We start from the raw sequence: 14,954 nt of genomic DNA on the forward strand, positions 1-14,954 counted from the left end.
TCTCTCTGGAAGCTGGCCACAGATAGTGAAGCATCTCGGAACTTTTGAGAGTGTCGATTCAAACACAGGATCGAGCACAGGGTAAATCTATATTCTGATCTCTGCCCTTCAGCAGAGATCACAAACAGAGATTTTGTGCTTTAAGTAAGGCCCGGCTCACAACAGTTTCTTTTTAGATCACACGCTACAGTGCCATCCAAAAGAGTCAGAAGTCAAATCCAATAAAATCCTCAGATCCCTCTGTCTTCCTTTTGAGCCATTTCATTCCAGGCTGTCTCAGCTCCAAGCTGCTCCTGCTCCTCCCTTCAGAATAGGCCTTTCATGTAGCATTCTACCGTCTTACTGTGAGAAAAGTATCTTTTCTACCAGTTTCAGACAGGCTCTGTTGTTCCTTCTGAGCTTTAGTCCTTGAGTAGGCAACAGCATGATTTTGCTGTCTCTGAATTTCTCTCTGTAGCTAAAGTACAGCATGTTTGCAGCTCCAAAGATGAGAGGATGGGCTGAGAAAAGAAAAAAGACGCAAAATAACCTTATTAATTGTTGTTGACAATTATCTCTAATATCTGTGTTGCATAAACCTTGCCATCTTGGGTTACATCACAGATGAGCATACATTGGTAAGGTTATTACAGTAGCCAGCCAGCCCCTAATGGCCTGAAGTTAGTATGTCTCTTGTTCACAGTTTCAAAAGTCTCTGCATCCCTGTGAATACAGCACAGGCATCCAACTCCCATAATTCAAAAGTTCATAATTCAGAGTTCTCCAAAGAATATCCTGCTCCATGGACAGGCACAGTATCCATCTTAGGTTGGGGGTCTGACCCTGATAAAGATTTGAGCAGAGCCTAATATGTGCACAACTTCCATACCCCTCTTAGGATTGAAAAGAACAGGTAGTTTTTTTCAAAACAATGAGATGCACAACAGAGATCCAAATTTTATTAAAAGAGATTGAAAACAAGTAATAAATGGAATATTTCCACATGACATAGTACATGTGTGTTAACTTGAGTTTCAAAACATAGATTTTCCCAAGTTTTACCCTTTTTGCTAATAGAAACCTTAACCGCTAATAAATTAAGGTGGATTCTTGTATGGGAAATACAAGTAGACGCTATGATTTTAATAAACAGTGTTTACATTATCTGATGTGAACTTAAATTAAAGCGGAGGAACCAGGCGAGTAATGGAACTAGCACTACCTGGAAGACATCAGCTGCCAGACTAAGGGAAGGTCGGGGAGGACCAGTTACTTTGTACTCTAGGAGAGACCTGTGTGGGCTTCCTGGGCAGGGATATGTACATGAAGGCAGATGAAGGATTCTGAGTTTGGATAGGTTCTGTGGTTTGCCATGATGCAATGCATGAGAGTGGAAATTTCTTTAAAAGATGTCACACATTTTAGTAGGGTTGTGCTGTTGTCGGTTCCTGGGGCATTAGCTAGCTAGAGAAATGGGATGGATCAGGTTTTGTTTGGAAGGCATCAGTAGTACCGTAAACATCCAGTATTTTGGTAGGACTTCATGATCAAAATTCCTGTTTTTATTATGTGACGTAAAACTTCATTTCTGAGATAACGTGGATACCTTGAACCATGCCTACACAAATTACTGGGTTCATGCTATTTGGGTATAACAGATAGAAAACTCTAAAATGGACATAAGAGCAGCATGAAAGTTCAAGGTGCTTTTTGGTCATATTTTGGTATTACAGTGAATGGCTAGTTTACTAGTTCATTCCAGTACTGCAGCCTCCTCATGGAGTTATATGTAACACTTTGCATAGTGTGCTTCTCAAGTTTGATGCACAATCATGCTGACTTAGATGTTTTGTTGAACACTGAACACTTTTTTTTTGGTTTTCAAAGGACAATACAAAATTACCAGATTTCTCAGGATCTTGTGAAGATGATGATGATGATGATGACGATGGTGGGGAGGCTGCTGATATGGAAGGTAATTGCCTCTTAAACCAATTACATTTCACTAATCATGCTGCTGTTGATTATGAAGCTAAAAGAAAACACTTCTGCTTCCATCATTACATTTATCCAGTATTCTTCTGTGAAAGATTCACTCCACTGTGCCACAAATGCTGTTGCTGCTCAAATAAATGAAAACTTTCCTTGAGGCGGAAAGAAATCTGTTGTTCTTTTCACTTGCCTAGAGAAGCAAAGGTCTCACATGGCAACCACCAGGATTTAGGGTCAATCTTAGGAAGAACTTTATAACTGTTTAAAATTGGAGAGCACTGAAAATCTGGAGCCTTAATGGTACTAATAGAAACGTCCATTTACTAACTGTTTAAAGAGTTAATTAAATGAGCTTTTGTTTGGAATTAGTTTAGGCAAATTTTATCCTGAGGCAGGATTGACTGATAGAGAGTGCTTCTTAACTTCCAGTGTAATATACTGGGCTGAATGTGGTATATTCAAACAGTATCTCAGCTATGAAGCTCTCTGGGACAGGGGTTCTTAATCTTGGGCCTCCAGATGATGCTGAACTACAATTCCATCATCTCTGTCCACAGTGGCCAAAGCCTGGGGATGATGGATGGTATTGTCTAACAATGTCTGAGTACTCAGGCTTGGGAACTCAACTCTAGGAGATGGTCTTGGAAAAGTAAAGGTCATAGTGGAACTGAAATGCCACTTGGAGATCCTTGAAGGGAAACAGTTTATCCAAGGAGTAGTAATCCATGAATACAATACATGCAAGGATTCCGTTGTTAGAGATGAGGCCGCATAGATGTATTCCATAAGGGTATTCACATGATCAGGAGGAAGACTGTGCAGAACTGAACTTCTCCCCTCCAGATGATCCTTCACCATTGATGGGAGCATGGATTGCATCCCCACACCATCTGTGCTGCTGCATTCAGTGCAGCTCCAGAAGCCAGGATGATGCCCCTGGTGGTGCAGTGGTAAAACTGCCGCCCTGTAACCAGAAGGTTACAAGTTCAATCCTGACCGGGGCTCAAGGTTGACTCAGCCTTCCATCCTTCCGAGGTTGGTAAAATGAGTACCCAGAATGTTGGGGGCAATATGCTAAAATCATTGTAAACCGCTTAGAGAGCTCCGGCTATAGAGCGGTATATAAATGTAAGTGCTATTGCTATGTGTCCTTGCCTCCATGTATCCCACAGTGCAACGAGCATGGTGCATTGGGGGATACCCACATGAGCCCATGAAGCTTGAGCACACAACACAATCCCAATGCCCAGGTTAAGTGTGTGCTTGCACCCTTAACCTTGGCTAAAGGCCAGGCTTAAAAGTGGGGTTTGGCCGGCAGGCAGCACTGGGATCTGCGTGGATCCCGACGCTGCCCATGAGCAGCCTAATGCAGGTTGGGATGCCCTAGCCTGGGATGGACTGCTTGTGAGAACAGCCTTTTAGGTGTGTTTTTTATGCATACCTCTTAATTGTGTTAGGAAAGCAGGAAATATAAACAATATATAATACAAGCCTAAGATGGGTTTTGTCTAATTACACATGGGATCAGCTGTTCTATAATAATTGTAATGATTCAATAGCTTCCCTGAGCTTTTTGTGGAAGGCTGAGTTTCATATGTAATAAATTGGTTTCAACATGCATATGTTCTTCTAAATATTTATGCCTGAAGTCAAAATAATTAAGAAAGGGAACTTAAAAGACCTAGTATTAAATGGCATAAAGACTTGAGAGTATATGTATCAGTGGAACATTATAGTTTGATTATAATGTTCACACTATAGGCAAAGTTGCTTTCCATGCTAAAAGAGGGGATGGCATTAAGAGGAAGAGAACACAATTCTGCTATAGTCTTGAGACATGCAATATATAGTCTTGAGACATGCAATATATTGCACTAAAACAACTATAAAGGTAAGTTGTTTTAGCCATCTTAAGTGGCGCAGTGGGGAAATGCTTGACTAACAAGCAGAAGGTTTCCAGTTCAAATCCCCACTGGTATGTTTCCCAGACTATGGGAAACACCTATATTGGGCAGCAGCAATATAGGAAGATGCTGGAAGGAATCATCTCATACTGCGCATGAGGAGGCAATGGGGAAACCCCTCCTGTATTCTACCAAAGAAAACCACAGGGCTCTGTACCTGTAGAAATATATTGATCACCTGCCAGTGACGGCAATAGTAAATACAAGGGGAGATTAAATCAACCTCTTTTATTTTGCGATCTGTGTTCCTAAATATAACATAAGAACTGTTTCTGAAAGTAACTATAGGTGAACAGCTAAGGAACTTAATCAAATTCATATTTGTTTCTTTCATCCTAATCTCCTTTGCCTCTTGGGCTCTCTTCTTATCACTCAGCCTCCCTACCTCCTCTCATTACCACAACGAATGTTTGTAAACATTCTGTGACAACATAGCCACTGCCTAAGACAGTGATTCTCAAACTTGGGTCCTCAGGTGTTATTGGACTTCAACTCCCATAATCCCCAACCAAAGGCCACTGAGGCTGGGGATTATGGGAGTTGAAGTCCAATAACACCTGAGGACCCAAGTTTGAGAATCACTGGCCTAAGAGTTGAGCTGGATGCTCAAGGAAGCAGCTTACTACTGCTTTTTAATATGGTGTGTGGTTTGTTCTAAAACATTGCTGCACACTCCTGAGTGTCCAAGGAAGGAGCAAATTAAGGAACATGCAAAATAATGAGGTGGTTTTTATATTTTGTTTCAGAGTATGAAGAGAGTGGACTATTGGAGACAGATGATGTGAGTACACTGTGTACATTCCCTTCTCAGCATTAATGCCTCTTTTGACTTCTAGAGTGATAGAACACTCTTAAAAATGACACATGGATGAAATGTAAATGTGGTGTTAAGAACTTGCAGTGCTGCCTAGTGCCTAATAGCCAAAATTCAGGCACAGTTTGGAATGGGTAACTGATGACAGTTTTAAGCTACTAACTTCCTCCTTCATTCTTGGGCAGGCAACACTGGATACAAGAAAAATAGTAGAAGCTACCAAGGCTAAAGCTGATGTCGGCGGAGGAGAAGAAGGTATTCTACAGACCAGGACGTATGACCTTTACATTACATATGACAAATACTACCAAACACCAAGGCTTTGGCTGTTTGGCTATGATGAGGTACTATACTAGTTCTTTCCCCCCCCTCTGAAACTATTCATACCCCATTAGTTAAATGATTTCTTTATTACTTTTCTGTGGTCCACGTTTCTTCTGTGATGAAGATGAAGGTGGCAATCCTATGGTTCCCAGGCAGTGTGCTATCCAAGCACTAACCAGACCCAGACCTGCTTAGCTTCAGCAACATAAACTGTATGAGAAATGAAGAAGATTGGCGCAATATCTATCTACCTATCATATTTATACACCACCAGAGAGAGAGAGAGATAAAAATTAAAAAAAATATCCAGGTGGTGTACACAATCCAAATTACAATATAAAAACAAAAACAAACGAAATACTTTCACAGAATGAAAACAACTCTGAGAGAAACAATTAAAATTTCACAGGATAAAAACAAACAATTTAAAATTGTAATTAATAAACTGAGAAAACACATGTCTTAAGAGTCTTTTTAAAAGAAATCAGAAATGGAGACACTCTTCTTTTGACAGGGAGTGCATTCCAAAGCCATGGGGCAGTCACAGAGAAGGCCTGGCCCTAAGTTGCCTCCAGACGAGCCCGTGACAACCATAACTGGAGCTCCCCAGGAGATCTTAATAGGCTGCAGGGTTCATGACAAAGAAGGCAATCTTTTTTAAATACCCGGGACCTAAGCGATTTAGGGCTTTATAGGTAATGACATATAACGTGCCTGAGACCTGAGAATTGGCAATAGGCTATATATAACAGGCCTGCTCAACTTCGCCACCCCATCCCCAGCTGTTTTTGGACAGCAACTCCCATAATCCCTAGCCACAGTGGCCAGTAGCCAGGGATTATGGGATTTGTAGGCCAACATCTGCAGGAGGCCTGAAATTGCGCGTCCCTGCGCTATAATAAGGGCCTTGGATAAGATTCCAAGAAACAAGGAGGGTTGAAGCAAAGATCAAGCAGACTTCTGGGAAGAAATGTAAACAAGACTTCTGTAGCTCCGTTCCTAAATGGTGCTTACCTTTTGTGGTGACCCATTTCAACTGTCAACAAAGAAACATAAGAACAGCCCTGCTGGATCAGGCCCAAGGACCATCTAGTCCAGCATCCTGTTTCACACAGTAGTCCACCAGATGCCGCTGGAAACCTACAGAAGGAGTTGAGGGCATGCCCTCTTTCCTGCTGTTACTCCCCTGCAACTGGTACTCAGAGGCATCCTGCCTTTGAGGCTGGAGGTGGCCTATAGCCCTCTGACTAGTAGCCGTTGGTAGACCTCTCCTTCATGAAGTTATCCAAGCTCCTCTTAAAGCCATCCAGGTTGTTGGCTGTCACCACATCTTGGGGAGAGAATTCCACAAGTTGATTATGCGTTGTGTGAAAAAAATACTTCTGTTTGCTGTTCCTAAATTTCCCGGCAGTCAATTTCATGGGACGACCTCTGGTTCTAGTGTTATGTGAGAGGGAGAAGAACAACCAAACCCCTTGGTGTGCTCACAGAAATAAAAAGTAATCTTTGCAGCCAATAGCAAAGTAGCTTGATATGCATCTCTGGGTGCTGTCTCATTCATGCAGTCCGTGGCTGCTCTTCAGTAGTGTGTTTTCATGTGCATTACTGAATGAGGGCTTCAGTTGCACACTTGTATATGGTGTGGAGGATGAGAGAGCTGAACATGTGCTAGGTGCATGTCAGCAGGTATCTTCAAGAGGCTGGAAAAGCAGGTGTGCAAAGGACTTGTATGCCTGTTTCTCTGCTCTCCAAAAATCATGGATTTCAGCAAGCTGCCAATGATGACATCCATGAGTTTCAGGTTCCATTTGTGAGACCAACCACACATTGTAGCAGAAGCGCTTCTGTTCAGTGCCATTCTTTGTAAGATAAAACCCTATTTATACCTCCTTCCTATTGTAAGCACACAGCAGGCATCAAGTAATTACAACTGGATATTTTATTTTTACAATGTTGAATTTTTCTTTGGAGCTTTGTGGCTAAAGAAGTCCCAGAACCCACAAATTGCATTTCTAACTGCTATGATAGACAGATAGACAGACTTTATTATGATCGTAGATTAGACTGTACAACAAAAAACATTACAGAAGACTAGAGCATATAATACAAACAATGTAGCAAAACCTAGCCACATTGAAAGTGATCTCTTTACAAAAGTAAGATAACAAAAACTCTAAATAAAATTCATCAGAGTGACCTGGAAACTTCCCCCAAAGAGGAGAAATTAGTTTTAAACGAGCATCACTATAAAATTTAGAATATAAAATAACATGAGGGGTAGTTTCTAACTACTATTATACTACTAATAATAATAACTGCTGTTATTGTCGTCCTTTCAGTATTTCATGTGCAATACTCTTCAAGCCCCTCTCTGGAGGCTGTGTTCTGCTGGTAAAGAATGAAGGAGGATAACTTGATTAACTAGCTGACGGGGCACAAAGCATCTGCGCCCCTAGTTCTCCCTTTCCACCCGCCCACCTGCCAGCCACCTCCAACTGGCCTGCCACCACTTCATCCCGCTGGCTGCCTCCTCAGGTGGGCGTGGCTTCACCCACCGGCCAGCCGCTGCCTCAGGCGTGACTTCACCAGCAAAACCACCTCCTTCGTGCGGCCAGCTGCCCCCAGCCGCCAAACTCCTCTCCGCCTGTTGTTTGCTGGCCAGCTGCCTCCTGTCTCGCAAAGCCTGGAACTCTCGTGAGAGTTCCGCCACGTCTTGGAGAATTAATTATATAGATGTGTCTTCTAGAAGGGAGGGCAGAGTTGGGTTGGTATACAGTACATTGCATTTAACATCTAAAAATCTAAGATGAAAACTTACTTTTTGCTTACAGATGTTGTCTCTGGTTTTGTTAATATATTTTTCATCTGGATGTGAATTCTCTATTGGATAATTACCATGGAAAGAAGACATGTAGTTAATAAATACAGTGACCTAAATCTTACACCAAAAATAAGCTGAACTCTGTAACCAGCAAAAATTACGCATATTGGACAGATCTGCATACAGATCTGTGCATAATTCTGCTTCTGTGAAGTCATGGGGGAATGCAAGAAGCTATGCAAGGCACTGAAGTCCTAGACAAAACATTGTCACCTAGGCCCTGTTGTCTTCCCTGGAGTCTTGATAAGTCATTGGGCTTTATCCACACAGCCTTATTTCACAGCCATAAGGACCAGAAGAGCTTGTCTTTTTTAAAAAAATTATTGGGATGCTGATTTCAGTGCCCAAAGCCAAATTCTTCCCTCATGTTGTACTTGCATGGGGCCATCATGAGTTAAATTTGGCATGGAGTATGCATGTATTTGGGTTCAAGAGCCCTGGATTTAAATGTTGGCTCCACTGTGACCATTGAGTGATCCTAGGCACATCAGTAGCCCTTCTGTAAAACAAATTATTTATTTATTTGATTGATTGATTGATCGATTTCTATACCGCCCTTCCAAAAATGGTTCAGGGCGGTTTACACAGAGAAATAATAAATAAATAAGATGGATCTCTGTCCCCAAAGGGCTCACAAATTGAAATGGATCTCTCTGCTCTGGGGGGAAAAGATGTATGTGGCTTGTAATTTTAAATTTGATTTAGATGGTCATGAGGAAATGCTGTTTTGGTGCTGCTGACACTTCTGTTTAAGTAAGCAAAGAATCTATGCTATTGTGTTTTGACACTTCTCTCCTTTTCAGCAACGGCAGCCATTAACTGTAGAGCACATGTATGAAGATATTAGTCAAGATCATGTTAAAAAAACTGTGACAATTGAAAACCACCCCCATCTCCCTCCACCTCCAATGTGTTCAGTTCATCCATGCAGGTATTTCTTCAGTCTGTATATTTGTTTCATCTGCCTAAACTATATGAAGAAATTCATGGAAATGTGTTTGGTCAGGCTGTCTGAAGTGTGTGTGTATGTGTGTGTTGGGAGCGGGGGAGACTTCTTCTAGCAACCTGTCACTCTTCAAAGGTTTAACTATGTGTAATTTGTTTTTCTCCAACTTCTAGGACAAACTGTATCCTAAGTGTGTGCTTATTGTGCAAGTGGTTTCACTTGTGCAAGCAGAAGGGCATTTTTTACTGCTCTCTCCATCCTCTTTGCCCCACCCCCTCAAATGTCATCATGTGGGTTGAATAGCCCTCCAGAGCAGAATAGGAAGTGGGGATCAGTGAAAAAGGAAATTGCTTCCTCCCTTATACAAGTGGAACTTGCTTTTGCGCTATGAGCGCTTAAGGTAAAACCTCTGTCAAAAGACAAGACTTTGACTCTTCTAGAACTCTTAATATTTCTTTATTTTATTTTTTAAAAAGTCCCTGTAAGGTTATCCCTCTGGGGATCTTTACCAACCCAAACTCATTTTTCAGGTTTTTTTTTAATTCTCCAGAAGGTGGCAGTCAACTGAATTGGAAGTTAGAACAATTGCTTTGTTTCCACACATTTGGAACAAAGGTTCCAGTACTTTTAAGTAGTTCAGTTTTTTTTTTAAGTCTTTCCAACTAGTGTGTTCCTACTTGTACAAAATTGTATGCTTTTTGTCCTGACAGCATGTGTGTGTGTGTTTTCATTTCAAAGTCCTGTTACTCTTTGAATCTTTCAGAGAAAGTACAATGCTATATGTTTAACATATCAAATGTAATATCAGAATAACTGATTGTTGTACTTGAGACAGGCTGCTTAACTTCCATCACTGTTTTAGTTTTTAAAAATCTGAGATTCTCCCCCCGCACCACACCGGTTTTAAATGGAGGAGGAGGAGCCTCCTCCCTCTTGCTTCACAGTCTTATATTCTGCTCTGAAGCTAGGCTGTTAGTGCAACTACTACAAAAGAACATGTTTAGACATTCTGTTGGCATTCGGAGTTGGCCCTGATCCTCTTCCTGGGACAGCCGAAGTTATCAGTGCTGTGGCACTAGTCCTGAGCGAAAGTGCTTAATGTGTACAGAATCGGTGCCCAAGGGCCCTGGCAACTGGGATAGGAAAGGAATGAGGGGTGGCTGACCATGTCTCCTTCAGAGCACAGCCTATGCTACTTTAAAACCAAACCACCTAGCTGGGCAGTTCTGTCCCACTTACCTTTCATAGAATGCTCTTGTAGCTTTAGCAGTGGGTGCAAAGGTTGTATCCCTTGAAAGAGTCAAAGGTGAGGGGTTTTTTCTATAGTGAAAATCCTGTTTTCTTTCACTTTCCCATCTGCTACATTTAAGTATCCACTGTTACATCTTACAAAACAACTTGGTCGAAAGTGTCGTGGGCAACATCCAGACTAGATTAAGCACCACTGAAATCCGAGATGAGTTAGTTATGACTAACTTAACTTCTGTTATTTTCAGTGGATCGTAGTCATGGCTTCGTCTGGATGTTATCCAGTTCGTGATACAATCAACCACCATACAGTATTGCAGTTTGAAGGAGGAACAGAAATGGGAGTTTTCATTAGAAGCTGCACTTTTAACCACTGACTCACCGTCTTTGTAGGCAACTTTGTGTGAGAGACCACGTATTATAACTATTTGTCTTCATCTGTTTTGATCAAACTCCCAGCTCCTACTTTATAGGCCTGTTTGGCTTCTTGACTGCCTGATGTCACCTTAAACCCTGGAAATGCAGTGCTCAGGACTGGTGCTCAGACTTAGTAGAAGCCCTTGAAGTTGTAGTGTCTGCTGGTCCATCCTTCTAGTGGGTGTTGCCCCTTTAACCACTCTGGGCCCTCAGTGGGAGAGATCAAGGGAGCAAATTAAGTTGAGTGCCTGCTTCTTGTTCTCAGTCTTGCCTTGCTTCATGTTATCCCAGGCTTTCTTCCTTGTCCTTGGGACCACCTGGGGATGAAAAACCCCTTTTTCTGGATCATTCTTGTGTATCATGTCCTGGAAAGTTTGTTCTTGGAACTTTCTTGATCAGCAAGACTTATTCTAACAGCAGTCATAAACACTTGTATTCAAAAGTAAATCCCGCTGAACTCAATGGGGCTTATTCTAGTATTACTGGAGGGTTTTTACATACACAGGAGTCAACAAGGCTTCTTATTGTCAAGGAGGTCTAACCTATGTTAAATGGAGAACTGTGCGCTAAGAACAGCGGTAAAATAGCTAACGTTCTTGTAGGCATCTGTTGGATACCAGCAGCTCATCTCTGCCAGCTGATGGGAATGAGGACTGTGTTCCTGTTTGATAACTTTCCTGTACTAGAAAGGTTGGAAGACTCCTTTACTCCAGAAAAGGACACCAACTCAAAGTAGCTACTGAACAATAGTGCCAAAGGGACTGTCTGTGTTGAACAACTTTTTGGCTACTTTCTTTTCTTCCTGTACGAATATGACTAATATTTATATACCGCTTTTCAACAAAGGTTTGACTAGGTAAGGTTGAATGGAAGGAATTAAAAAGTAATGTCTCCTAAGTTTAAGGTGCTGAAGGCTTTCCTCTGCCTCTCATTAAGAATATATAATAACATCGACCTTATTTTGGTATTGTATGTACCATGGATTTGTCACATTAAGCACAGTATGGCAGCAGGATACTAGTAGCAATGGTAAATGGCAGCCTAGTCAAATTTCAGGAAGACTGTTTGCTCGGAGTTGCCCAACGTTGGGGTGTGGTACAGAGTTTTATTTTATGTTCTTCTGTACAATATCAGTTCTAAACAAATTTGGCAATCACTTCCTTAGTGTGTCATGACTTGTGCTAAGTTTGGCACGATCTTTGATAGCGTAACTGAAAATAAAATCTGGTGTTGAGAGTTCTTGTGCTGTTTTCTCAATCCTTTTAAAAAGGATTGTTATGGAAATTTGTTAATTTTCCATCATTGCTCTTCATTTCTGTGCATTTCCCATCAGTTCATGAAGATGCCAGACTACTTTAAGTCCAGAGGGGCTGGTAGTCCCAGTTTTCAGTCAGCTGTTTTACATAAACCATTAACAATTATCAGCTTTAACACTTTGATATAGACATAGACAGACAGACAGAGACTCTCTCTCTCTCTCTCTCTCTCTCTCTCTCTCTCTCTCTCTCTCTCTCTCTCTGTGCATGCATGTGCGCTAAAGGGTTGTTGGGAGTACATGTACTTACAATTTTGGAGTGTTATGGGTACTTTGGGACAAACCCATTAAGAACCCATAATACTCCAAAACTGAGCATTTGTACTCCCAACTCCTTGCAACTGTTCCTGAAACCCCAGGTGGTTTTATTAGCTCAGTCCTGACAAGTAATGGGCCAAGGCTCTCTGCTGTAGAGGGTATGCTTCAAGGCAGAGCTTGGGCTGACTGAAGTAAAAGAGATTATTATATCTGAGCACATGAAGAGGCTACTCTGTCATATTTTGGAAAACAGACAATTGGTGGCTGATAATATTGGAATAGGAGTAAAGAATCTGAGTGACTGACAGACTGCAACACTAGATGCAGCATCCTGCTTCCTCTCTCCCCTTTAGCTAGGTTTGCAGGATGGGGCATTCCACTTTGAAAGCAGTATGTCCTGAGAATTTTGAGTGCTATTTCATTTGGTTCAGCAGTGTACCAAACACTGCTATACTGTTGGTACAGCATAGCTCTACACTCTTTTGTCATAGATCTGTGTGAAATGAATTGCCCGAAAAGGGGAATTGACTCAGGTTTTTAGGAAGAATTGGTTCAAGGCTTCTGAGAGCTTCAAAAAATGAGTCTTGCATACAGGCAGTGATGTCTGTTTTGGAAGTTGGTGTGTAAGATGTGTGGAATTGCATCAGATGGCTTATGAGGCTACACAGTACCCGATAATGGCACACACTGGCCCTGCAAACTACACTATGAGTTGGAATGGTGATTTTATCAGTCTGGGTATGGTTAACAAGTGGCAGAAACTATGTTGGCAGGGATTTCTAGAACCGTCACATTATTTTCTGTGATGTCTTACAATCCAGCTTCAAATTATGATAACAGGGCATCTCTGCATGGATGCTTCCTGCTTTATCACCCAAATGTTAACCAGACCTGATTTGAAGCAACAGTTTTAAATCTGTGTAAGTCCTTGACTGTGTTTGCTGCTGGGAAACAATAGGGTATTCATCACAATCGTGTAGATTAATTGTAAGCAAGTAGCTTTATCTTGTAGAGTTAACAGAAGTATGCTTGTACTAACGTTCAGGATATTTACAATTTTGCTTTCAGGCATGCAGAAGTGATGAAGAAAATAATTGAAACTGTGGCAGAAGGTGGGGGAGAACTTGGAGTCCATATGTATCCTTTTCGTTGAATTGGTGTTTAAGTTGTATAAACAGTAAAAGGGCTTTACCATGACTTGTTTCTTTTTCAGATCTTGTCTAAGTAAGTTAGACTTGCTTAAGTTCCTGCTCTTCCCCCACTCTTTCTTTTCTCCCCTCCCCAGCCTCAAGTTTCAGATTGTCTTGCTCAACTCAAGTAAACTTGATCAATCTATCAAGTTAATCTGATAACTGAAAGGAGAGGTAACTACATGAAGTGACATAGCCCACTTTAGACTTGCTGTAGCTGTAAGATATTGAGGCTCTTCTCACGAGTAGCAGGAACCTTGCGAGGGAGCCCCGTCTGCTCGTGTGCAGCAATGGGAGCCGCCCAGGTCCCGGCAGGGGCTCAGTGGCAAGCCCGTTTACGAAGCCCACTGTGCTTAACCCAGGTTTTGGACGCGAGAGCCAGGTTGAGGTTATGTGTCGGCACGGCTCTTCACCGCCATGATTCATGAGTAGCCTCCCGGCGTCGGGAGGCTCCCCACAAGGCATTGCACCCTCACGTTGTGCCATATGGAACTTCCAGGGGCCAGGAGGCCCCTGAACCCCACCGCCCCATCCGGCTCCATGACGGAGCCAGTAATCGTCTGGGCGGCCAATGCGGCCGCCCAGGGAGTGCTGCCTGATCGTCTGTGGGGAGAGCGGGTCACAACCACTCTCCTTGTCGACCCTGTCTGTAGAGCCTTATTGCCTTCTAGAAGACTTCTAATAAGTCCATGGCTTCCTATCTGCTGGCAGGAATATGAATATAGGTGCCCCAGAACAGTTCTGCTTATGTTTGCAGTCCACATGTCTGCACTTAAATGGATTATAACAAAAGTGTCTGGCAGGGGGGAGTTCATAAGTTTTGTACTATTCAACTAACTCCCATCTGACCTCAATGGTAGAAGTAACTGACAAAATGAATTGTTAAATAGATTTATTGGTGCATATATGAGATGCTGTTCTGTTCATTGAATTACTAGACTGGTGGTTTATCTGGAGCTTCCCTAGGAGATGCACTGGTGCTTGATTGTTGAAGGGTGAGATTGTAAAAGTGTATTTGTGTGTTGCTTCCTCTTCCTGCACTTCCAAGCAGACCCATGGTTGTGAAATTCCTGAGTGAGTTTTTCCTTAATTCCTATTCAGGTATCTTCTAATTTTTTTGAAATTTGTACAAGCAGTCATTCCAACAATAGAGTATGACTATACAAGACACTTTACAATGTAATTAGGAGAGAGAATGTTTATGTTAATTATTGGTCCTAATTTTTAAAAATAACCCATACATGTGACTGACTTGTTTATCCACCATTGTATACAATTTCTGTAATGTACCACTTCTATCAAGTTTATGCATCAAAATAAAATTCCACTACCAGCCTTACTTTTTAATAAAGATCTTTATGTGTAAAAAAAAATCACTTTTTTTCATCCCTGTGCTTTTAGGCATATAGAAGGGTGTTTATTTTCACTTAAGATATTTCTACCCCTCATCTTGATGGCAGCTCTCATGGCAGCTTATAGTAACACCTCAAAACACAATAAAAACCACAACATCTAAAAACAATCTTGATTCAAGGAATAAAAACCACACAGACTTGGGAGAAAATCATTTTAAAATGGAGTGTGCACTAGTCTATTGGCAGAAAAGCTTGATTAAATACAAATGTC

At 41.7% G+C, this 14,954-nt stretch overlaps 1 protein-coding gene across 2 annotated transcripts in view; it reads left to right on the plus strand.

Annotated features, from left to right (window-relative positions):
• ATG3 (autophagy related 3) overlaps positions 1 to 14,701 on the plus strand; it is a 32,200-nt gene extending 17,499 nt beyond the window's left edge. Inside the window, exons 7-12 of one of the 2 annotated variants that reach the window (XR_008319765.1) lie at positions 1,867 to 1,954; positions 4,682 to 4,716; positions 4,935 to 5,093; positions 8,758 to 8,885; positions 10,397 to 10,551; positions 13,207 to 13,275. Coding sequence is in view for 1 of the 2 variants with exons in the window: in XM_053310938.1 (XP_053166913.1) it covers positions 1,867 to 1,954; positions 4,682 to 4,716; positions 4,935 to 5,093; positions 8,758 to 8,885; positions 13,207 to 13,275; positions 14,430 to 14,511 (561 nt within the window). In the remaining variant the exon portion in view is untranslated. Of the gene's footprint in view, positions 1 to 1,866; positions 1,955 to 4,681; positions 4,717 to 4,934; positions 5,094 to 8,757; positions 8,886 to 10,396; positions 10,552 to 13,206; positions 13,276 to 14,429 lie in introns of those variants that run through there. The other variant, XM_053310938.1, reaches the window with a different exon arrangement.
• Positions 14,702 to 14,954: the final 253 nt, after the last annotated feature.

The sequence above is a fragment of the Hemicordylus capensis genome, chromosome 3 (genome assembly GCF_027244095.1).
Source record: "Hemicordylus capensis ecotype Gifberg chromosome 3, rHemCap1.1.pri, whole genome shotgun sequence".
In the NCBI taxonomy this organism is placed as follows: domain Eukaryota; kingdom Metazoa; phylum Chordata; class Lepidosauria; order Squamata; family Cordylidae; genus Hemicordylus; species Hemicordylus capensis.